The following is a 25,669-nucleotide window of genomic DNA, read 5'->3' as shown; positions in this document are numbered from 1 at the left end:
GGGAGGCCCATAGCATGGAGGGATCAGCTGGGCACTGAAGGATCAGCTGGGCACTGAAGAGGGAGGAAGGGGTCCCAGGCAGGGGGCAGGGCATATGCAAAGGCAGTGAGGCAGGATGCAGAGCCTGCATTTAGAGCAGAGGGGGATAGGCAGCCAGTGGGTAAAGGCTTTTCAATGTCAGACTGACCACTGGGAGCTTATTCTCGTAGCAGTAGGGAGCCACTGAAGGCTTTACACAGATGCACTTTAGATGAATACCTGAAGCCGTATGTGGTGGGCTGGGGAGAGATGCCTGGGTTGTTAGGAGGTCCCTGGGCTACCCAGCAAGGTAGGAATTATGGAGGGCAAGGAGGGGGATGATGGGCCGAGTCTGACCAGAAAGTTCAAGGAGAGTCAACACTGACCTTTGGTGACAAGCTCACCTGTCCTCACAGGAACGTGGAGGTCTAGACAGGGAGTCTGTCTGGGGAGGTGTTCTGAGAAACTCTCTGCAGGTCTACAGGACGGACCCTGTCTGGCACCAACACCCTGAGATCCCACTGCATCTGAATTTAAGATAACACGCTGCACTTAAAACTTGTTTTTGCTTTCCAAGTATGGGAGCCTGCAGGCTCATCAAGTGTCCCCCGGGCCTGTGGAAAGAGAGAGTCTTCCCCCCTTCAGACAGGGGGTGACCGAGCACCCAGAGCCTCTCCCTGACACTGCTCCAAGAAGGGTATGGCATGGGCAGGGCCGGGCTGCTGACCTCTGCAGTGCCGGCGCGGTCCTCGCTGTCCCCTGGACACTGGCTGCTGGCCTGCCGCCTGCCCACGCTGCCCGGGGCCCTCAGCGCAGCCTGCGGCGCCTCCAGGTCCTGGTGCTCAGAGCAGGCAGTCCGCTGCTCCGCCAGCTCCTGCGTCAGGGCCTCTGCAAAAGGAAGAGCGGTGGAAGGTCAGGAGTGTGGAGAGGCCCAAGGCTCATCTGCAGGGACCAGTCTCTGGGGTGGGCTGGAGTGGGGAGCTGCTGCAGGCGCTGGCTCGAGTTCCCCAAACTTACTTACGTATTTCAAGAGAACAGTAACAACAGTACCATGTATAGAGTGCTAAATGTGCTAAACCCTTGAACACTGTTCTCGGTTAAGCCCTACTACCATCCTATCCAGTATTATCCCTCCCATTTTATGACGAGGGAACAGAGCCTCAGAGAAGCTGAGTTAAGTAGCCCAGAGCCACACTGCTAATAAGTGGTAGAGTCAGGATTCAACACTTCCCATGGTTCTTCTTCCCTTGGGACCACCTGCTTCGCCATTGCTCGTTAGTCAGGACGGGTGGTCGGTTAAGGTGGGACAGCCTGGGTCCAGAGCTGAACCCCGAGGCAACACCTGGCCTCAGCACCAAGTCAGAAAACTAAGAAGAACAGGGAATTAGCAAATGACCCAGTAGCCTCTTCTGGGGGTGCGGGCCTCAAATCGGAAATGTTGACATTTGCGCCAATACTTAAGGAGACAAAACATTCACAGGTTGTACTTCTCATGGATGTAAAGTCCCAGCTGGATTGTGAAGGCGGGAGATGGCATGTCATCCCAACAGGATCATGATGAAAACCAGAATCATTCAGGAGAAATGTACACGCCCTCCTTAACTTGGGTGACCAGTACAGCCAGAAACTCAAATTTCTCCTCTGAGGATGGTAGGTGATTTCTGATAGTGTAACACTTACCAGCATGATCAAAAGGCAAATAAAACAATCATTTCAAAAAGAATATTTTCTGATGAGTAGACACTATTCAGTGAGCTATTAATTAATTAATTAATTAATTTATTTATTTATTGGCTGCGTTGGGCCTTCGTTGCTGTGCGCAGGCTTTCTCTAGTTGCGGCGAGTGGGAGTTACCCTTTGTTGCAGCATGCAGGCTTCTCATTGTGGTGGCTTCTCTTGTTGCGGAGCACGGGCTCTAGGCGCCGCGGGCTGCAGTAGTTGTGGCTCATGGGCTCTAGAGTGCAGGCTCAGTAGCTGTGGTGCATGGGCTTAGTTGCTTCGCGGCATGTGGGATCTTCCCGGACCAGGGCTGAAACCCATGTCCCCTGCATTGGCAGGCAGTTTCTTAAGCACTGCGCCACCATGGAAGTCCAAGTTATTAATTTTTAAAGAGAAGATGATTTTCAAGTGCTAGTAAATTTGATACTTTATTTTCTATTATGAACTTCTGAGACCATATTTTAGTTATTGCAAATTACTTTTGAAACATTGTTCCAATAATCCTAGAGGCCATAAGATACCCAGTACAGGCCGTAGTACAAAGCAAGTGCTCAACATATATTTGTAAAACAAATAAATGATGTTTAGAGTGAAAATTAATGATATTGTGAAAGTGTATCAGTTGTAAAAGATTTCCCATAAGTTTACTAAGGTTCTCTGAAAAGGACAGTATTAAAACACATTAAAAAGTTTAGGGCTTCCCTGGTGGCACAGTGGTTGAGAGTCCGCCTGCCGATGCAGGGGACACGGGTTCGTGCCGTGGTCCGGGAATCTCCCACATGCCGCGGAGCGGCTGGGCCTGTGAGCCATGGCCACTGAGCCTGCACGTCCGGAGCCTGTGCTCCGCAACGGGAGAGGCCACAACAGTGAGAGGCCCACGTACCGCCCCCCCCTCCAAAAAAGTTTAATGTATTCTGATGTTATTATGTTGAAAACTTTACTTGATCATCTTCCTTCTCCTCTAGGATTTTATTATAGTGATTTCTATAGTTTAAACACAACCCAATTTCTGAAATCCTTTATCACAAAAATATGTGCAATAAAACCCTTTAGCAAAGCAGGAACTACAGACAGTTCATTCATTACCTGCCCCTCTTCTCTCATACTATCCCACCATCCATCCCTCCATCCACTCATCCATCCATCTATCCACCCATCCACCCAACCACCTGCCCATCCACCTATTCACCCAGCATGTCTGGGTCCCCACCCCAGTATGTCAGGTAATCTGGTGGACACTCAAACTCTTTGCCCCTCACACACTGACCTATACTGCAGGTCAGGTGTGTCTCTCCAGATGGTGGAATAGGAGTAACCAGGAATTTCTAATATCACCTATGGTGGTCCGTGCTCCCACCCACCCAATGCCACCCACAAAGCCTACAATTTGCTATCGTCATTACAGAGTCCACAAGGCCCCTTCTTCCTGGGACTTGTGCTGAGCACCCCCGTCTTTCCCCAGGGTCCCTCCTGAATCTTTCATCCAGGTAAGGACCGGGCTGCTGTGGGGTCAGAGGGGCCAGGGAAGGGGCAGCAGGGATGGCTGCTGTGGGGTGTTGAAATCACCAGGGGTGTCCAGCCTGATCTCAATCTGGGGAGTCTTGTTTCTGAGACAGGTGGTACAACCCAGGTTTTATCTCGTATAATGCGTCTCCTTTAGATGATGCTAACTTTAGCATTTCCCACGCGGCCGCCTCATTCCAGGGTAGCTGCTAACTAAGAAATCTGTGGGACTCTCTCTGTCTCTCTCCTTCATCCGGAAACGTGCAGAGCTGACATGCTGACATGCAGTGAACAGGACATACTGCATAATGAAAACTCAACCAAGCAGCAGGTAGAACTTATTCACTTATGGAGGTAAAGAAAATGCTCTTCCCAGAATTCTCTTAAGGAGAGCCCTGTCTGGGATTGAAAAAATAGTTTTAAAGGTCAATATGGTCTTTAATGCTAGGCATGAAACAAGGAGGGCATTGGTCTTACTCTTAAGAGTGAAAAAGAAGATGAGAGTAAAAGAGAAAATGAGGGAGAGAGATGATCTACAAAAATGGAGAGAGACCCTTAGAGTCAGCCATGCAAAGTTGGAATATTCAACAATGACAGTGAACATTTACATAGCATTTACCATGTACCAGGCTCTATTCTTCCCATGTATATACTCACATAATTCTAATAACAGCCCAATGAGGTGGATACTATTATTATTCCCATTTTACAGATGAGCAACTGCGTCACAGAGCAGTTAAGCAACTCGCCTGAGGTCACACAGCTAGTGAGCCCTGGAGTCAGACTTCAAACCCAGGCAATTTAGCTTTGGAGATCTTTACTGCCTCTGGAAACTTCCAGAATGCTTTGTGTGACAAGTTTTTGCTGTGGAAACTGAAGAGGAGGTGAGTTTCATGCTGGGGATAATGTGGGGACAGGGAACAGCCAGGAGCCTGGGGGCCTAAGTCCCCAAATTTGCAGAAATCTTCAGAAATGAGCGTTTGAGGTTATCTCATGAAACTCTCATGAAGGCTCAGAGATCTGGCTTATGTTCAGTAATGACGATGATATTATCTGCACTCACTGGGCTCATGCTGCATGCTAAGCATTTTATATTTAATATCTCATCAAATCCATATAATGCTTCTATGATGGAAGGACAAGTGTAACTCCACTTTATAGAAAAGGAAAATGAGGCTGAGGGCAACCTGTCCCACATCTCACATCTTGTTGGCATCAGAGCCAGGAGAGTCACCCTGGCCCTTACCCCTGGGCCCCCTGTTGCCCCTAGTTTCCTCGTGTGAACCCTGGTGGGTGCACAGCTGGCTGCATACCTAGCAACAGCGCCTGCTGAGCCTGCATCCTCTCCAGCTTTCCCTGGAGCTCTTGCTGGGCCTTCTCCTCCAAGGCCTGTAGCTCTAGCCGGTGCGCCTGGTGCTGGATCTGGAGGCTGTGGCTGGACTCCTTCTTCAAGCGCTCCTCTGTGGCCTGTGGGCAAAAGGGGGAGGAAGGAGGCATGGAAGTGGGCACAGAGGGGAGACCTGTCCCTTTTGCCTAGCTCCTCCTCTGTGCTGGGGCCCCTGCCCTGAGCACTTGCCACTCCCTGATGGAGGGCTTATCAGGCTACAGCGAATGCTCCCCTGTCCATCTGGAATGACAGTGATGGCCTGGCCATAGCAGCCATTTTGTGCTGTGTGAACCTAACCCCTGTTCACAGCTGACTGGACCAGAGTGGACACCTGTTCCAAGCTGGGCCAATCGTTGGGAATTTGGTGTTAGGAGGAAGAGAGCAGGAAAGAGACAGACAGACACTGGCTATAGGAAAAGCGAGAAAACACGTTCTCCCCTATAGGGCCCTTAGAAGGGACACAGCCCTGCCAACACCTTGATTTTAGGATTTCTGACTTGCGGCTTCCAGAACTGTCAGATAATAAATTTGTGCTGTGTTCAGCCACCGAGTTTGTGGTAATTTTGCTACAGCAGCAGTAAGAAACTAATAGTTTATATATATATATATTTTGCAACAGAGAGTTCCAGTATCACATACCACTTTTCAGGTGAGGAAACTGAGGCTGGGAGGGATGAATTAGCTTTCCAAGGTCACACAGAAAAGATGCAGGATTAGGAGGAAACAAGTTCAGAAAGGTGAAGTGCCAGGACTGCAGACAGGTAATGGCGGGGGCAGGATTGTGACCCATGGGCGGCGGTGTCCAGGGCCCAAGCCCTACCCGCTCCCTCATGCAGCCCCTGGGAACAATGACTGCAGCAAATGCATGAGGCTCCCATTAGGGGTGAGCAGACAAGGCAGCTACCTGAAGACAGCAGCGTCTTTGCTTTGCTGCTCCCCAGCAAATGGGGAGAAACGGTCTTATCCCTCTCGTGGGAAACTCAGTCATCCCCTGGTGAGTTTATTTAACAAGACAGAAAAGTCTCGCACTTTTCAAACTCTCCAATACTTTCCTCCTCTTGCACTTGCTGCAACACTCAGAGAACTCCAACTGGTGACCTTTTTATTCCTCAGGGAATGTGAATGGAGAGATTGAAGCAAAGGTTTGTAAAAGATGGAGCCAAACTCTCACTCTGACCTGGCGTCTTCAGGTCAGCCCTGCCTGCCTTCTGGCTCAGAAGCCCTTGGCAGTGAAGACCATGCAGGGTTTAGCCGCCAGATTTTATATCAAGTCAGACACTCATCCCTGGCAAACTGCTCTAGCCTCTTGTTGGCCTTGCTCTTGTTGTGGCTGGTTTGGGGCCTCCTAAGCGGCCTGACTTCACCCCCAACTCTCCATGTTCCATCCTATATAAAGTCTCCTTCCCCTGTGCTCCCCAAATACCATGGGTGGCCCTCTCATGGCTCCAATTTACTGAATTACAGCAACCTGTTTGAGTGGCTGCCTTTCCCCTGAGAGGTGAGCTCCATAAAGGCAGACTGTGTTAATCATCTTCGTATTTCCTGAGCTCAGCACGATGGTAGCTCAAGGTAAATGCTCAATAAATACCTGCAGAATCAATGAGTAAGAAGAGTGGATCTTCTTAAAATTGAGCTCTTCTATGGACTGAATGTTTGTGTCCCCCCACCCCCAAAATTCATATGTTGAAACTTATTCCCCAGTGTGATGGAATTAGGAGGTGGGGCCTCTGGGAGGTGCTTAGGTCGTGATGGTGGAGCCCTCATGAATGGGATTAGTGCCCTTATACAAGAGACCTCAGAGAGAGCTCCCTTCCTCTTCTGCCATGTAAGGTTATAGTGAGAAGATGGCCATCTATGAGCCAGGAAGCAGGCTCTCAACACACCCCAAATCTGTCCAAGTCTGAGACTTGGACTTCCAGCCTCCAGAACTGTGGGAAATAAATTTCTGTTGTTTATAAGCCACTCAGCCTATGTTATTCTGTTAGAGCAGCCTGAACAGACTAAGACAAGCTCTTATTCAGTCATGTACTGTTCTAAGCACTTTACATGGATTATCTCTTTTGACGCTCTCAGTGGTCCTGTATGGTACATACTATTAGCCATCATTTTATGAATGAGGAACCTGAGGCACAAGGAAGCCTAATCTCCCTTTCCTCTTAAGTGGCAGACCCAGGATTTGAACCCAGGCATCCCACTCTTAATCACTATCCTGTGTTAGGAATGACCAGATGTCTGCCATCTCCAACGAGAACTGCAACCTGTCTCTTACGCCTCATTCTGGAACCATCCCATGCAGTCTGGAGCCAGCAATAAAGACCCCGTGAATCTGGTTCCAAGGTGACCAGGGACGGGGGCTTAGAACTGCAGGGTCCCCCCAATGGGCAGAGCACCCTTCCCCTCTCTCACCACCAGATCCTCTTTCCTCCAATCAGTTGGAGGCCCTGGGACACCTCCCTTGCAGGTGGGCCAGCCCTCTGTGCTTCCTCTGCCTCCTGCAGGGGATTGAGGCCTAAAGCCTGGAGGAATAAAGCTCAGGCCAACCCAAAGGCCGGCGTGACCCAGCAGCAAATAACCTGGGAATCTCTGCAACCTGAGCCCTTATAGATTGCAAGCCAACCTGGAAAAAGATTTAAGAGAATAAAGGAAGAAAAGGAACTCACAAATTTTATAAATTTACTTATTTATTTTTGGCTGCGTTGGGTCTCCACTGCTGCGTGCGGGCTTTCTCTAGTTGCGGCGAGCAGGGGCTACTCTTCATTGCCGTGTGCGGACTTCTCATTGCAGTGGCTTCTCTTGTTGCGGAGCACGGGCTCTAGGCACGCGGGCTTCAGTAGTTGTGGCTCATGGACTCAGTAGTTGTGGCTTGCGGGCTCTAGAGCACAGGCTCAGTAGTTGTGGCGCATGGGCTTAGTTGCTCCGCAGCATGTGGGAACTTCTTGGACCAGGGCTTGAACCCGTGTCCCCTGCATTGTCAGGCGGATTCTTAACCCCTGTGCTACCAGGGAAGTCCAAGAACTCACAAATTTTGAACACCTACTAAGTGCCAAGCAGTCCACATTGCATGATCTCATTTCTTTTTTCTTTTCTTTTTTTAAAAAGCCAATTTTATATTTTTATTTTATTTATTGGGGCAATACATGCACATAGTATAAAGAGCCAAATAATATTTTCAAAAAAGGAAAACCAGCACCTCCTAGCCCCCTTTCTTCCTCCTTCTGCATCCTGCCCACTGGCAACTCTTTTAGTTCTTTCTTCTGATATTTGCCGCCATGAACAAGACAGTACCTTCCTCCTGCTCTATCTTGATTATTTTAGAAATTATGAATTGTCTTCCCATTATGGTGGATGAGGATTTTGGTCTCATACATTCTTCCCCTTCCATTCCTTATATACAGTTATCTTGCCTTTTTAAATACAGTAAAATATATTCAGTATTTATCCTTCTTGTGAGTAAATACCATTTACTGCTGAGCTAAATGAACTATAATCATTAAAATCTACCTTATACAAAGTTTTGTTTTCCTTGCATTAATAACTATTGCTTTTTTTTTTTTTTTTTTTTTTTTGCGGTACGCGGGCCTCTCACTGTTGTGGCCTCTCCCGTTGCGGAGCACAGGCTCGGGACGCGTAGGCTCAGCAGCCATGGCTCACGGGCCCAGCCGCTCCGCGGCACGTGGGATCGTCCTGGACCGGGGCACGAACCCGTGTCCCCTGCATCGGCAGGCGGACTCCCAACCACTGCGCCACCAGGGAAGCCCACTACTGCATTTTTAATGTGCTTAGTTTTCTTTGGCTATTTGGCTAAGTCCTCCTACAACCTCTAAAAGCTTTGTAAAATACTTTCACTACAATCTTTCACATGGCCAAATCGGTCAGAGAAACCATCAGGTCTATTTTTCCTCAGAGGCATCTCTTCTAGAGCCCTCAATCATCATGCTCCAGTCTAGACTGAGTTGTTCCCTCAGCCAGTAGCATAGCTGGGCTCCTAAAACCTTCCTTCTCCTGTGTTGGATTCTCTGTAGCCTAGATCCCTTTTATTTCCTCTTTCTTGATTTGCTCCCTCGTTTTGGTGGGATATTCTTCAAGGAACTAAGTGTATGGAAGATGTATGGGTCCAACAGGAGACAGAAACCACACAGTAATTTAAACAAGGGAAACGGAATCTAAAGGACTATCAAGCTCTGATAGGAGAGTAACTATAAAGATGCAAAGAGAACTCTGAAGGGTATCCTGAGGCTGAGGGAGAGCATTCAAGGAAGGGAAAGCTTGGAAGGGGGAGCCATTCCCCAGCCTGGGATCCAGAGCTTGTGGGGGAAGGTGTGGTGGTGTGGTGGCAGCTCACTGATGGAGATCAGCAGGTTGCCCAGGCCAGAGTCAAGCGGGAGGAACCCTCCACAGTGCTGGTGAGCCACAGATGGGCAGGTGCCCAGAGGAACGGGGGCACCAGTGCAGACGTGAGGGCCAGAGGGAGCTGCGTTTGCTTTGGGAGGGTTGCAAGAAACAAACTTCCGGCGTGCAGGCAACAGCAGCCAACGGGCAGGAGCCCAGAAAGAGGGTGTGCGGGTGTGAGGAGGGAGCCTGTGGCGTCCACATCGTGAGACAACAGGACGGTAGTCACTGGGCCTGGACCAGGGCTGCGAGGTCACCGTGAAGTCACTGGGGGAGTATCGCCTGATGTCCTCACACACCCAGGACGCTGTTCGACTGTGCAACAGAAGCCAGAAACAGAGCAAAAATGCAACTGCCAGAACCGGGAAGAGAAGCCTCCTTCTTCCTGCAAGGGGCCTCCAGCACCTTCTACCGACAAAGCTTAACACTGTGCTCTCAGTAAAGGAGGAGAAATGCTTGAAGAATCCAGATCATTATCGCAAGCAGGCATCAAGAGCTGAGAGGCATAAACTGAGAGCTGAGAGGCATAAACTGATAACAGAAGGTAAATTTCCTAATATTTCATTTGTCTGATGTATTTTTATTCGGTTTTCACTCTTGCTAATGGTTTTAATTGAATTTCTCAAAACTGCTTCATGATCTTCTAGCTTCCCTGTTGCTGCTGAGGTGTCTGATGACATTTGGATTCAAGCACTTTGAATCTGGGATCAATTTTCCTCGTTGGGAGCTTTTAGAATTTCTTCTGTTTCCTTGGTGTTCTGAAGTTTCAAGACAAGCCTGGGTCTGGTCTTTTTCATTTCCTTATAGGAATTTCATTCTGTTATTTCTTTGAAAATCTCCTCCCTTCCATGATCTCTTTCTGGAACTCCTATTTGCTAGATATCATCCTCCTGGATTGTGTTTCTACACTTCCGGTTCCTTCTCTCCCATCATCCATTTCTTTGTCTTTCTACTTTGCTGTCTGGAATGTTTCTTCATTTTCTATATTTCAACTCATTTACTGATTTTTAAGTGTTCTGCTATCCTGTTTTTTATTTTAAAAGAACTCTTTCTTGCTCTAATTGCCCCCTCCTTTGCAAATAACATGTTGTCCTTGTTTCATGGATGCAAATCTAATCTCTTCATCTCTTAATCTTAATCTCTTAATTCTGAGGATATCAATCCTCATTGAATTTTGTTTTTCTGTTCCCCCGCATTAGCCATTTCCTCTGAGTTCATTCTTTTCCTCTTGATAATCTTGGATTCCCACTCTCCCATTAGAGACTTCCTCGAAAGTTTAGCAATCTTCTGCTGTCTCTTCATATTTAAGAGTGGGCACTGAAGGATAATCAGAAGCTCCATCTGTACCTGGGGTGGTGCAGCAGCGGGGCATCTGTTGGATGGTGAGTTCCTCTGGGGATCTAGGTTCTAGCTGCTTGTTTTCTGGAGCTGAGCAGAGACAGCATTGCTGGGGAGTGTGACAGAGGTGACTGTGGTCCACCTAATGGTTCAGTACACAGATTTTCACCTAAACTTAGTCTCAGATGCAAGCCTCATCCCAGCCTCTGTGACTGGTACTTCCTAATTCAGAGTCTCTCTGGCTTAGTTTACCCAGGGATCGCTGCCCCCACCCCAATCTCTTGTCCTTAAATAAGACAGAGGTAATTGGCTGACTGCTGGGTAAGCTGGGAATCTGGGCTTCTAGGTGAGTCATACTCTCCACTTCACTCTTGCCTTCTGTTTCAACTGGTGCCTCCAATTCCTGGCTTCTCTGAGTTCCACCGTTAGCTTGATTCTCGTCCTTCTCTGTCTTCAGGCACTTTGGTTTGAGCCTCTCTGCTCTGCAAGGTCATATACTATGTCTCCATTTGTTTCCTGTCCTCATGTATTGTGGTTCAAGGGTACAGATGTCTCCCAGCTTCATCTGAACAGAATATGCGTCTGCTGTGCGTCTTTATTGTTCTTTTAGAGCATTTCCAATAGGAAAGAATTCAAGACTTTATTTTGCCACCTTAAAACCAGAACTCCCACATTTTTTCATTTAATCATCTTGACATCTCAAAGAAGTGGGTCTCAATATCCCCAATTTATAGAAGGGGAAGTTAAACTTGAGGCTTTAATTCAGTGAGACCCTTGAGTACCTAGCTACTATGAGCTAGGAGAGGATTCAGTAATGGACAGGTAGAGATGGTTCCTGGCTTCAAGGGGCTTCCAGTTTGGTGAATTTGATCATATAAAGAGGGAATCAGCATGTGAAGCCAGCCCGCTGTGTGAAGCCTGTGGTGAAAGTGTGCTATCTGTAGCAGTAAGAGTAGGAGCCCATCTCCTGAGAGAGCAGGGAGGGAGGGCCTTCTGAGAAAGCAGAAGGTAGAGGTGACAGGTGAAAGGTGCCTGAACCTCGCTGCTGATTACACATCGCCAAGGGCCTGACCACCTCATCATTGCTTTCCAAGCCCTTCGGAAGGTCTTGTTCTACCGAGCTGGTCTTTCTCAAATCTGGGCTGCCCTCCTCTTTTTAGCTGCCAGGCTGAGCCTGACTCCTTAGCACATATCATGCATAACATTGCCCAAGTCACGAAAGAAAGTTGTTCTTACGATATCAAGATCATGGGCAGATGGGGAAAAGCAGTACCAGAAGCTCAAGGGACCTGAGTCTGAATCCTTGTCTTGCCACTTACTAGCTGTGTGACCATGAGCAAGTTACTGAACCTCTCTGAGCCTTTTTCCTCATCCAGAAAAAGAGAACATGATAATAAGGACCTCGTAAGATGATTGTGGGGATGGGAGATAACGTACATAAGGCACCTCATAAATCGCCGAGCAGGTGTTTGCACAGCAAGTGCTCGGTAGTAGTTAGTAGATGTCATCGTTAGCACCCTTACCTTGACTTCCTGGTTTTTGGCCTTCTCGAGCATGCGGAGTGCTCGCCGGTGGGCGGCCTCGAGCTGAGCTTTCGCCACCTGATTCTGCTGGACGGTCTCCTGGAGCTCGCGCCGCAGCTGCTCGCGCTCGCGGTGGGAGAGCTGCCTGAGCTCCCGCAGGTCCTCCCTGTAGTTGCTGGTGCACTGCTCCAGAGCCTGCTGCATCTGCGAGACCTGTCCGCCAGAACATCCGACCTCAGGCTGTGCCCCTCACCCCGCCTGGGATTTTCTTTAAACATAAAAGTTTTCTGAATGTCTCCACAGCCCAGCTGAGCCTCCTCTACCCAAGGGAACTCTGAGGGGGGTAGAAGCTGCAAGCGTAAAGAATCCGGGGACAACAGAGTGAAGTCAGTCAGAAGGAGAAAAACAAATACCGTATGCTAACACATATATATGGAATCTAAGAAAAAAAAATGTCACGAAGAGCCTAGGGGTAGGACGGGAATAAAACACAGACCTACTAGAGCATGGTCTTGAGGATATGGGGAGGGGGAAGGGTAAGCTGTGACAAAGTGAGAGAGTGGCAGGGACATATATACACTACCAAACGGAGGGTGGATAGCTAGTGGGAAGCAGCCGTATGGCACAGGGAGATCAGCTCGGTGCTTTGTGACCACCTAGAGGGGTGGGATAGGGAGGGTGGGAGGAAGGGAGATGCAAGAGGGCAGAGATATGGGGACATATGTATATGTATAACTGATTCACTTTGTTATAAAGCAGAAACTAACACATCATTGTAAAGCAATTATACTCCAATAAAGATGTTAAAAAAAAAAAAAAAGAATCCGGGGACAGCCAGCCCTCCTGGGGGCTCCTCAGCTAGAGCCATGGATTCCAGGGAACAGGGAAGAAGGGCTGCAACGTATGCCACCCAAGAGAAATCAAGAGGAGACCAGAAAACCCTCCAAAGGTCTACACAGCAGCCTACCTTGCGTGCCTCCCCGTGCCCAAATCTCACTTTCTTACAGAAGCTTTCCCTGACAGCCCTATTTGGCATTATACGCGCCCTCTCATCACCAGACAGCCTCCCAATCGCCTTCTTCCTGCTCTGTTTTTTCTTTCTCCTGAAGCCCTTAACATGTTCTAATATACTATGTGCTTTGCTTATTTCTTATGTCTAGTATTTTCTGTCTGTATCCATCTCCTCTGCTAAAATACATGCCCTGTAATGCAGGACTTTTGTCTGGTTTGTTCACTGACGATATCCAAGCACCTAGAAGAGTTCCTGGCTCCTAGCAGGCGCTCATGAGCCATAGCAGGTGTTGAATGAATAAATAAACAGAACCAAGAGTCCCACCTCGCCCTGGACCTGGAATACCCTCTCCAGCTTGAACAAGAATCAGACCCTGCATGCATTTCCAAGGTTGTCTGCAAGAATAAGGAAGAAATAGGGGCTTCCCTGGTGGCGCAGTGGTCAAGAGTCCGCCTGCCGATGCGGGGGACACGGGTTCGTGCCCCAGTCCGGGAAGATCCCACATGCCGCAGAGCGGCTGGGCCCGTGATCCATGGCCGCTGAGCCTGCGTGTCCGGAGCCTGTGCTCCACAACGGGAGAGGCCACAACACTGAGAGGCCCGCATACCGCAAAAAAACAAAAAACAAAAAAGGGAAGAGGTACGGTCTCACTCAGCATGAGGGTGCATCGCCACCGAGGCTGTCCTTCTACCTGGGCTTGCAATCTGGCCTTCTGGCTCTGCCACTCCTCCTGCAGACGCTGGATTTCCGGTGCCTTCTCCTTCAGCAAAGAGCCCAGCGGAGGCTGCAGGTCACCTCCCTCCTTGACGGACACTTCAATCCTTTGAAGATATGGAGGCCAAAATCACAAAAGATCCCAGGCTGGAAATGACACGGTCACCCTGATAGCATCTCAGCCACTCGGACTGGGAGGAGGAAGCTCCGATGGCAGCTAGTAGAATGAGAGACATCTCACTTGGACTTTAAAAAGCACTTGACTACACATTCTCAGTGCTATTGCACTTGGGATACTGTCAAGATTCAGCTGGAATCACCCGGCATCTGTTTTAGTGGGTGCTTAATAAATTATGATTAATTGTCACAATGACTGAGAGCTTAAATTTACTTATATGGGGTCCCCGGGGGCTTCAAAAGAAGAGGTCTCTGTGGTCTAATTTCACAACTTTTCCTGCATATGGAAAAAAATAACAAAACAATGATGCTTTACTTGAATACAGTACTTTATACTTTTCAAAGCACACTCTAAACTTTTACTGGCTGTTCCCAGCTATAGATAGGAGGATTATAAACAGGCCTTTTTGTGTGTGTAGCAAGAACAAGAAAACACTGGTTTAAAGCTCCAGTAGTTTCTGCATTCTAGAAGAGACGCTGACAAATATTTTTGGAGACTTTCCTGTACTCAGTTCTGTGCTTTTAAACCAGCTGAGAAATTCAAATGTGATTGGTTGAGATTGTAAAGTTAAGTATTTATCCTGTTTAACAGTGCAAAAGGATGCCACACGCTGGGTATCTCTGCCAAGATGGGATAAATTCTACTTGGTCATGATGTATTATTCTTTTTATATATTGCTTGATTTTATTTTCAAACATTTTGTTGAGGATTTTGCATTCATGAAGAATATTAGTTTGTCTATATTGGTGAATGTTTTAAGTGCCTTGAAAAAAATTTATTCTGTAGTTGTTCAGCATATTGTCTATAGGTATCAATTAGATTAAGTTAGTTAAAAGTGTAGTTCAAATCTTCTATGTCCTTACTGATATTAGTCTAATCATTCAATCAAATACTCAGAAAAGGGTGTTAACATCTCCAAATGTGATTGAGAATTTCTCCCTTTAGTTCTCTCAGTATTTGCTTCATTATTTTTAAAGCTCTGTATTAGGTAATACAGATTTAGGATTGTTATGTCCTCCAGATGAATTGACCCCTTGACCATTATGAAATATTCCATTTTAATCCCTGGTAATACTCCTTGTTCTGAAGTCTACTGCGATATGAATATAGCCACATTAGCTTCCTTATGTTTCATATTTGCATGGTATGTCTATTCCTACCCTTTTACCTTCAAACCTATCTGTGCCTGTATTAGGGCTGCCATGCAAAATACCACAGACTGGGTTGCTTAAAAAGCAGAAACTCATTTTCTCATACTTCTGAAGGCTTGAAGTCCACGATCAGGGTGTCAGCAGGGTTGGTTTCGCTAAGCCTTCTTCTAAGGCTTCGATTCTTCTGAAGCTTGCAGATAGCTACCTTCCTTCACCTTGTTGTCCCCATGTGATTGTCCTTCTGTTGGCATTAGTGTGTGCTAATCTCCCTCTTCTTATAAAGACATAGTGGGTGAGGGCCAATCTAATGACCCCATTTAACTCAATCATCTATTTAAAGCCCTATCTCTAAATACATTCACATTCTAACATATTGGGGGTTAGGGCCTCAACATATGAATTTGGGGAGTGGGGCACAATTCAGCCAATAACAGTGTCTTTATGCTTAAATATCTCTCTTGCCGACAGCATATAGTAATGTCTTATCTTTTTATCCTCTCCGGCAATCTCTTTCTTTTTACTGATGTCTTTGTTTCATTTACATAGTAATTATTGAAATGACTGGGTTTAAATCTATATCTTCCTATTTGTTTTCTATTTGCCCAATCCTTTTTCTTATTGTTCCTCTGTTCTTCTTTTTCTATCTTCTTACCTGACAAATATTTTTTTAGGATTCCATTTTAGTTCTTTTATTGGATTTTTTTTAGCTCTTTTTTGTATTCATGTTTAATGTTGCTCTATGGATTACAATTTCTATCCTTGACTTACTACAGCCTACTTAGAGTTAATATTTCACCTCTTCATATAAAACATAAGTCCCTTATAACACAATAATTCCATTAATCCCTGTTCTTTGTGCTAGTGTGGTCATATATTATTCAACTACATGCATTATGAACTCCATAATACAATGTTTTTTTTATTATTATTAAGCTGTTAGATGTCTTTTAAAGAAATTAAGAGAAGGAAAAACAGTAGTTTTTTATATTTACCTATACGTTTACCATTTCTGATGCTCTTCATTTTCTCCTGTAGATCCAAGTTTAAATTTGGTGTAATTTCCTTTCAGCTTTAATAAATTCCATTGCCTTTTATCATACTGCGGCTTAGCTGGTGAAAAATTCTCTTAGCTTTTATATACCTGAAAATGTTCTATTTCAGTCTCATTTTTAAAGGATATTTTCACTGGAATTAAAATTTGGACTTGACAGGTTGTTTTTTTTTCCTTTTAGTACTTTAATGATATTGTTCCATAGTTTTCTGGCTTTCAGAAGAAAATAAGGCTGGAAGGCTGATGAGAAGTCAATTGTCATTAGTATTTATGAAAAGTCAACTGTCCCCTGTATGTAATTTGTCTTTTTAAAAGCTGATTGCTTTAAGATTTTGGGGGAATATATTTTTTTTTCAGCAGATTTTCTGTGGTGTACTCAGGCATTGTTATCTTTGGATTTATTCTGTGGGGAGTTCACTGAGCTTCTTGAGTATGTAAATTGATGTCCCATACCAGTTTGGGGGAATTTTCAGTCATTATTTTTCCAAATATTTTTTTCCTCCTCCATTTTCTTTCCCTTTTTTCTCTTGGGCTCCAAATACATGCATATTAGACCATTTCATATTGTCCCACAAGTCAGGAAGAATCTCTTCATTCTTAAAAAATCTTTTGTTCCCCTAATTTTCTGAACAAGACAGTTTCTACTGATCTGTCTTCAAGCCACTAACCTTTCTTTCATGGTTTTAATTTGCTGTTAAGCCCATCCAATGAGGTTTTCATTATGGATATTGTACTTTACAGTTTTAGAATTTCCGTTTGTTTCAAGGTTTTCATTTCTCTGCTGAAATTCCCTATTTGTTCACTCATTATAACAATCTTTTCCTTTATGTCCCTGAACATAGCTCATACAACTGCTTTCAAGTCCTTGTCTGCTAATTCCAATATCTAGGTCATTTTAGGCTTTATTGGCTGATTTTTTTCTTGATTAGAGGTCACACTGTTCTGCTTCCTTCCATGTCTCATAATGTTTTCATCAAATGCTCAATATTGTGGATAATACAATGTAGGGAGTCTGTATTATGAATTCCTTTCAAAAGTGTTGAGTTTTGTTATGACAGCCAGTTAAATTACTGAAGGCTCTTTCTGATCCTTTTACGCTTGGATTTGTCTTTTGTTAGAGCAGGTATATTTCAACATTGTCCTTTGTTCTAGGGTGTGGCCCTTACCCTATAGGGTATGTTTCTTACTCTTAAAGTGTTACTTTTCCCAGGTCTCAACTAAATGCTCAGAGAGCTCAGAAAGGCTTTTTTTATTCTGGCTGAGCTGAGACTCCAATGTCTGCTAGCATTGCATCTCTGGTATCTTCATTTTCTTCAGCACCATGGCAGCAGCACACTCCTAGGCCTCATGGAGTCTCATCTTGTACATGCTCACTCAAGCCCCTGGCAAGGACCTACAGAAAACTCTTATAAATTTCTGCCCTCTACCCCCCCCACATAGGATCCTCTCTTCTGGTGCCCTACCTTACAAAGTCCAGCTGCTTTAGCAGCCCTGAGCCCTGACATCTGCCTGCTCAGCTCGGCTTGCCTCCAATTCTCTGCACTGTGGTTGCCACTGTCCCCAGGGAGAGAGGCAGGAGCAAATGTGGGATGATTATGGGTTTCAACTCATGTTTCCCTTCTGAAGGACATGGTCCTTCTCTGCATATTGTCCTATTACTCAAAAGAGCTGTCTCATATATTTTGCTCAGTTGATAGCTGTTTACAGAAAGAGGGCAAGTCTAGTACCAGTTACCCTGTCATGCCTGGAAGTGGAAGTTTCAGTCCTTATTATTGAGTATTAAAGAAGAGAGTGACCTTGGAAAAGTAGAAAAACTGTGGAACTTCATGTGGCACATAAGAACAGCTGCCCTAAGTTGAGATGTAGTTAAAAGCACGAGTTCTGGAGCCAGAGAAACTATCAACTGGATCCTACCATCTACTGGCAGTGTAAGTAGATGGGCAAGTTAATTAACCTCTCTGTTCTTCAGTTTCCCTCATCTTTCTTTTTATTTTTCTGGTATACGGGCCTCTCACTTTTGTGGCCTCCCGTTGCGGAGCACAGGCTCTGGACGAGCAGGCTCAGCAGCCATGGCTCACTGGCCCAGCCTCTCCATGGCACGTGGGATCTTCCTGGACCGGGGCATGAACCCGCGTCCCCTGCATTGGCAGGCGGACTCTCAACCACTGAGCCACCAGGGAAGCCCTTCCCTCATCTTTAAAATGAAGTACTTCAGGGACTTCCTGGGTGGTGCAGTGGTTAAGAATCTGCCTGCCAATGCAGGGGACATGGGTTCAAGCCTTGGTCTGGGAAGATCCTACATGCCATGGAGCAACTAAGCCCGTGTGCCACAACTACTGAGCCTGCACTCTAGAGCCTGTAAGCCACAACTATTGAGCCCACGTGCCACAACTACTGAAGCCCACGAGCCTAGAGTCCGTGCTCTGCAATGAGAGAAGCCACTGCAATGAGAAGCCCGTGCATTGCAATGAAGACTAGCCCCAGCTTGCCCCAGCTAGAGAAAGCCTGCGCACAGCAACAAAGACCCAACGCAGCCAAAAATAAATAAATAAATTTTAAAAAGAAAATAAAATGAAACTTCAATAATGGTGTCTACCTAATGAAGATGAAATGGGTTAATCCAACATTCAGTAAATATTTATTATTTTCATCATCATCATTATTCCCTGGAACACCACTAATTGGAATTCCCCTCTCTTACTCCATTTTATTGCCCCAAATTCCCTCATATCCTAAAAACCTGATCTTATCCTACCATCTCTCACAAAGCAAGCCATAGCTAACTCTCCTGACTCCTCATGCTCCCTTTGAAGTTAACTGTGACCTGCTACCCCCCACCTTAAATCAACAGCCAATGGAAAAGCCACCTCCCTCCTAGAGCCACCATGCCAAAAGTTCCCTGACAAGCATCCTTCAAGGGGTTAACTACTGAATACGCAGCCTCACCCCTTAAAGGAGCCAATGCGTTTGTTCTGTCCTGCAGCCTCTAACCCTGGATCTTTCTATTCCTTTCTCATCACTGCTTAGTCCTTACACTCCCACTAAAACCACTGTGGAAGAAGCTTACAGACCCCACACCTCCTCATTTGGTTCTATAGTTGAGGAACCCCTTTATCAATATAGCTATGTGGGAGAAAAAGACAAGTCTGTTGTGACCACCACTGCTGTTGCTCTGCCCAGCATCTTCTCCTTGGGGAAGCCTTTCCTCTTTCCATGGTGGTCCTGTTTAGTCCACAGGGTTTGGGTGCAGCTAACTCTGCCCTCATCATTAGCTGGCCCCAGGGAAGAGCATGTGACACATACCTGGCCAATCAGAGCCAGGCATCAGCTTGGCCAGAAAGACTGGCTCAGGGATGCACATGTGCCCCAAGCTGGGCCCCTTAGAAACCTCTTTGAAATTCCTGCCAGTATTTTCACAGTAAAGATTATTTCTTTCCCTTTGGAATTGTGATTTTTAAACAGGACAAGATTTGTGGCTGCCAGTGATAAGTGACAGTACCAGGATTTAGTCTGGAGGGCTGACTCCAGAGTCTGTGCTCTTTAACTTCTATGGTTCTATACCTCATAGAGCCTGAGACAGAATCTGGAGGGACCTGTGGAAGTGTTATTAGCTGAAGAGTTCACTGGACTATAGGGTACCTGACACTGCCATTGATAAGATTTAGGAGTGTAGGCTCTGCTTCCTCAATGCTGTGTTATAAATGTTTCTGTCCCCTCAAAATTCATATTTTGAAGCCTATTGCCCAAAGTAATGGTATTAAGAAATGAGGCCTTTGGATTCTTTACAGACCTAGAACAAAAAATCTTAAAATTTGTATGGAGACACAAAAGACCCCAAATAGCCAAAGCGGTCTTGAGGGAAAAGAACAGAGCTGGAGGAATCAGATTCCCTGACTTCAGACTATACTACAAAGCTACAGTAATCAAGAAAATATGGTACGGGCACAAAAACAGAAATATAGATCAATGGAACAAGATAGAAAGCCCAGAGATAAACCCACGCACCTATGGTCAACTAATCTATGACAAAGGAGGCAAGGATATACAATAGAGAAAAGACAGTCTCTTCAATAAGTGGTGCTGGGAAAACTGGACAGCTACATGTAAAAGAATGAAATTAGAACACTCCCTAACACCATACACACAAATAAACTCAAAATGGATTAGAGACCTAAATGTAAGTCCAGACACCATAAAACTTTTAGAGGAAAACATAGGAAGAACACTCTTTGACATAAATCACAGCAAGATCTTTTTTGATCCACCTCCTAGAGTAATGGAAATAAAAACAAAAATAAACAAATGGGACCTAATGAAACTTAAAAGCTTTTGCAAAGCAAAGGAAACTACAAACAAGATGAAAAGACAATCCTCAGAATGGGAGAAAATATTTGCAAATGGATCAACGGACAGAGGATTAATCTCTAAAATATATAAACAGCTCATGCAGCTCAATATTAAAAAAACAAACAACTCAATCCAAAAATGGGCAGAAGACCTAAATAGACATTTCTCCAAAGAAGACACACAGATGGCCAAGAAGCACATGAAAAGCTGCTCAACATCACTAATTATTAGAGAAATGCAAATCAATACTACCATGAGGTATCACCTCACACCAGTCAGAATGGGCATCATCAGAAAATCTACAAACAATAAATGCTGGAGAGGGTGTGGAGAAAAAGGAACCCTCTTGCACTATTGGTGGGAATGTAAATTGATACAGCCACTATGGAGAACAGTATGGAGGTTCCTTAAAAAATAAAAATAGAATTACCATATGACCCAGCAATCCCACTACTGGGCATACACCCAGAAAAAAACATAATTCAAAAAGACACATGCACCCCAATGTTAACTGCAGCACTATTTACAATAGCCAGGACATGAAAGCAACCTAAGTGTCCATCGACAGATGAGTGGATAAAGAAGATGTGGTACACATATACAATGGAATATTACTCAGCCATAAAAAGGAACGAAATTGAGTCATTTGTAGAGATGTGGGTGGATCTAGAGACTGTCATACAGAGTGAAGTCAGAAAGAGAAAAACAAATATCATATATTAATGCATATATGTGGAACCTAGAAAAATGGTACAATTTTTGCAGGGCAGAAATTGAGATACAGATGTACAGAACAAATGTATGGACACCAAGTGGGGAAAGTGGCGGTGGGGGGTGGTGGTGGGATGAATTGGGAGATTGGGATTGACATGTATATACTAATATGTATAAAATGGATAACTAATAAGAACCTGCTGTATAAAAAAATAAATAAAATAAAATTCAATAAATAAATAAATGTGAATACCCATTTAAAAAAAGAAAAAAAGAAATGAGAGCTTTGGAAAGTGATTAGGTCATGAGGGTGAAACCCTCATGAATAGGATTAGTGCCTTTATAAAAGAGACCCTAGACAACTCCCTTGCCCTTCCACCTTGTGAAGACACAGTGAAAAGATGCCTTCTATAAGGCAGAAAGTGAGCCCTCACCAGACACAGAATCTGCCATCACCTTGACCTTCAACTTTCCAGCCTCCAGAACCGTAGAAATAAATTTCTGTTGCTCATAAGCCACGGCTAAGCAATCTGAATGGACTATGACAACCAACTACTTGAAGAGCTGCCAGATGGTAGCATGGCTTCCACGTCATCTGTCAGGACCCCACACAACCATTGATTAGTGTGGGGCAGTGGATTATACCTGTGGTGGCCTCAGAATCACCTGGGAAGCTTTCTCAAAAGACATAGGGCTGGGATGTACCCAGACCCACTGTATCATAATCTTGTGAGGTGGTATGACAGATCATTACTGTTCAGCAAATATTCACTCTCCCCTTCTCTGCTTTGTGTGATGCTATGGATTGAATTGTGTCTCCCCAAGTTTACATGTTGAAGCTCCAATCACCAATGGTGGTATTTGGAAATAAGGCCATGGGAGGTAATTAGGTCAGGCCAGTGGAGCCCTCATGGCGAGATTAGTGTCCTTATAAGAAGAGACACAAGAGAGACCTCCTCCCACACTGCCTGCCGCCTTTCTCTTCACCATGTGAGGTGAAGAATGTATGGTATTTTGTTATAGCAGCCCAAGCTAACTAAGACATGTGGCAAGCATATTCTCCTCTGCCTAGGGATATTAGTTTTGGTCATGTGACTTGCTTTGGCCCATGGAATGTGGGTAAAAATGAGAGAATGCAATTCTGAGTGTAGGCTTTAAGAGGCATTGCATGTTTCCATCAGCTTTTTTGAGTTTCTTCCCTTTACCATGACAACAACATGCCCTGGAGAGACTAACCCGTCAGTCTTGGTCCCAGCATGGGAAGGCATCTGAGCAGACTTAAACTCTACCCATGGTTTGGGGCAGAGCAATAACAGCTGACTCTCAGTCAGGAGCCGAGCTCATATAAAAATAGCAGAGCTTGGCAGAGCCAAGAATAAAGAGAGCTGACCTATGAGCTAAAACCACTGATATTTTGGGAATGTTGGTTACAACAGCAAAAGCTGACTAATATAGGTGATAAAGGTGGGAGATTTCCACTCAGTGACTAAGCTCCCTCATCTCCTTTACTTAGTTAAGAACACTTGGAAGAATAGGGAGCAGAGGTTTGGGGCCAGTCCAGGTCTGTCTGAATTTGGGGCATTTTATTAACCCTTTTGAGTTTCAGGTTCTTAATATACAAAATGGTCCCTCTGGGTTGTTGTGACAATTAAATAATTCAGGTAAAGTCCATAGCTGTGCTGGAGGCATACAAGACATGTCTATTCCCTCCCTAAGCATCATGCAGGGGGTGGTGACAAACATGTGAGGACAGAATGAATGAATGAATGAATCCTTCCAAATCTGAGTCCTCATTCTCTAGAGAAGCCTGCCTGTCCTCCCGTACCTCTCCTCTTTGTCGCTGTTGGTTCCTTCTTCAGCTGCTAACGTATCTTGAAACTCTTCTCCTCTGGGCAGAGTCTGAGAAGGTTCATTCGGCCTCAAGCATGGATCCTAAGGCAAAAACAGTTGCAAGATGAGACGAAGTACAGTTCTCTGAGTCAACCTGTGGTTTATCAAACCAGAGAGTGGAGGAGAAAGAGCCCCCTGCAATCCAGTGGCAGTGCCCGGCTCGCAGGCCTGTGATGATTCAGTGCTGAGGCCCCTGCCTTGCTTAGGAGCAGTGTCAGCCCTTATCCCTGTGTCCTGTTTTCAGTCTACCAAGCATGTCACACAGCTGACGAAATTAAACCACGGAGAGAGGAAGTAGCTTGTCCACGGTTCCCACCAGTGAGGAGTGGAAATGAAATGCCATCGGGGTATCTGACCCTGCTGTGGGGATCTGAGAACAGTGCCAGCAACAGCCACTGGTCTATAAGTGGGAGCAACTGGTATTATTATTATACCCATTTTACAGGTGGCAGTCTGCTACATCCTATCACACAGGATCAGAAAACATGGAACTTGACCACAAGCTTTGAGAAATGGGGTATGGTGGGAGGACAATATGGAAACCATGAGGTGATAATGAGGCTTCGGAATTTTCCATGAGGTTGAATTTGTCTGTTATCATTTCCCCTTTCTGCAGAGATAGAAAGGTGAAGACTTTCTTATTTTGATTCTTCTACTTGTTACAGTAACCACTGTCCATGGAAAACAGGGTAAGACAGGCTAGGACAGATTTCTTTGTTGAGAAATCTCATTAAATAATAATAAATTGCAACCTGGGCTTCCTGCTAACTATGTGCCTGGCCTTGAGCCAGTCTTGTCTTTTTTACTGGATCTAAGCTTCATCAGCTGTAAAACAAAGGGGTTGGTTACATCTGTGGTTTTCAAACTGTGCTCCAGGGACCCTAGGAGATGCCCTCGGGGGTGAGAGGGGCAAAGCTGAGGCTGGAAGATGGGGCCTGGGGCTCCCCTCCCCACTTGACACAGAATGAAACTGCTTTGGTTGCCTTCCATGTACTCTAATGTCTATGAAAGGCCCCCAGTGTCAAGGTCAATGATGACCTCCACGTTGCCAAATCCAATGGTCACTCCTTGGGCCTCAGCTAACGGGACCTCTCTGCAGAATTGGAAATATCTGATCACTCCCTCCTCCATGCAGCCCCCTCTCCTGGGTTTCCGCCTCTCTTGCGGCTGCTCCTTTTTGGTCTCCTCTGCTAAAACCTCCTCCTCCCCTGCCCTAGACCTCAGTCCTTGGACTTCTCTTTTCTCTATCACTCCCTAGTGTCTCATCTAATTCCATGGACACTGATGACAAACAAATTTATCTCTGTTTCCAAGTTTCCCTCTAAAGTCTGGACCTGTATATCCAACTGCCCTCCAAATATCTCTTGAATGCTTAATAAGCTTCTCAAAACTGTCACACGTCCAGAACTGAACCCTTGGTCTCACTTCCTCCAAACGACAAGCATGTACCTGCTACAGGGCCTTTGCACTGGTTGTTCCCGCTGCCTGCAATGTTCTACCCTGTGATATTTATGTGCTTCCTCATTTCAGTCACCACCACCAAGACTCCTTCCATTGTTTAAAGCTTGGGCTCTGGCAGCAGACTGCCTATGTTTAAATCCCAGTTCTTCTTATTGATGACATAACTTTGGGAAAATTACTTAGGTTGTCATGAGGATTAAATGCATGTAAATGTAAACGAATGTAACATCCTTGGAACAGTATTAGCTACACAGTAAGTACTCAAAATAACATTCCCCAGGATTATTCTCTGACTACCCTTCTCTAAAATAACACCCCCTCTCACTTTCTTTTTCCCATCTTGCTGTATGACCTCACTGTTCGTTTTCCGGTGACGTTAATTGTCTACTTTTTAATTCTGGTTCTCTCACTGGAAAGTAAGCCCCATGAGGGCAGGAACTCTGCTATGTTTCACCATTGTTTTCCTGGTTCCGAGGACAGTGTGTGGACAGTGTGTGGTTACGCTCGGTAAACGTGACATAAATAAACACAAATAACTCACGGGCCACTCTAGGACAGCAGGAGGACCATTTTCTCCCACACTCACCCCGCGCTCCCATCACGTCCCCTGGGGGCAACGGCTGGGACTAACTGCACTTCTCGTGAGAAATCTGCAGGGCACGCGGCTGGAAGGTGTGGGTGTAGGGATGGCTGTGGCTCAAACTTTGGGTGTTTTTCAGCTCTGCTCGGGAGCCCTTAGTGCCTTCATAATTCTTAAGTTCCGAGAACTCTGTGGTATCTCTAAGTGGGACAAAATCTTGATCCCATGTGATGTTGGACCCCTCCAAAGAATCAGGGTGGAGGGGCATTTGGGAAGTGACTGTCCACCCCTGCCCGGAGGACCTGTCCAGAGTGCCCAGCAGCACAGTTTGTTAGAGGCTAAGGGGCCATTCTGCCTCCACAGCCATTCTACCTAAGCCCTTGTCTTCCCTTTGCGGGTGATGTGTTCTGAGCCAACGTAGTTAAGTCAGAGCTACATTTCCCAGGATTCCCTTCCCTGAATATTCTGGGCCAGCTGACTTTGTGCAAGGTCTGGAAGGTGAGCACAAAGCAGCAGCCTTTATCTTTCTAAGCCTCTGGATGCCTGATGCAGGGCGCCAGGTGTGGCTGGAGCTCACGTGCACTGTCACCAATCTGCTGGCTCAGCTTGGTGGACTGGGCAGTTTGGGAGCTCTCAGCTCTTCCGTCATCCCTAGGCTTCTCCATGTCCTGGGCCAAGGGCACGTTTGGCTCTA

General features: G+C 45.7%; 2 protein-coding genes across 2 annotated transcripts in view; one reads left to right on the top strand and one right to left on the bottom strand.

Moving 5' to 3' along the window:
- NCAPG (non-SMC condensin I complex subunit G) overlaps positions 1-25,669 on the top strand; it is a 184,699-nt gene that overhangs the window by 13,324 nt on the left and 145,706 nt on the right. The gene's annotated exons all lie outside the window — the stretch shown is intronic.
- The window catches only part of FAM184B (family with sequence similarity 184 member B), a 111,978-nt gene that overhangs the window by 11,308 nt on the left and 75,001 nt on the right, over positions 1-25,669 (bottom strand). Inside the window, exons 8-12 of the mRNA XM_059067507.2 lie at positions 22,870-22,976; positions 13,581-13,710; positions 11,878-12,090; positions 4,554-4,707; positions 746-906 (exon numbers count right to left, since the gene is read on the bottom strand). Of these exons, the coding sequence (XP_058923490.1) occupies positions 746-906; positions 4,554-4,707; positions 11,878-12,090; positions 13,581-13,710; positions 22,870-22,976 (765 nt within the window). The remainder of the gene's footprint in view (positions 1-745; positions 907-4,553; positions 4,708-11,877; positions 12,091-13,580; positions 13,711-22,869; positions 22,977-25,669) is intronic.

Source organism: Kogia breviceps, chromosome 6 (genome assembly GCF_026419965.1).
Source record: "Kogia breviceps isolate mKogBre1 chromosome 6, mKogBre1 haplotype 1, whole genome shotgun sequence".
NCBI lineage: Eukaryota > Metazoa > Chordata > Mammalia > Artiodactyla > Physeteridae > Kogia > Kogia breviceps.
The sequence above is the reverse complement of the archived record's forward strand: the minus strand, read 5'-3'. Positions and strand labels throughout refer to the sequence as shown.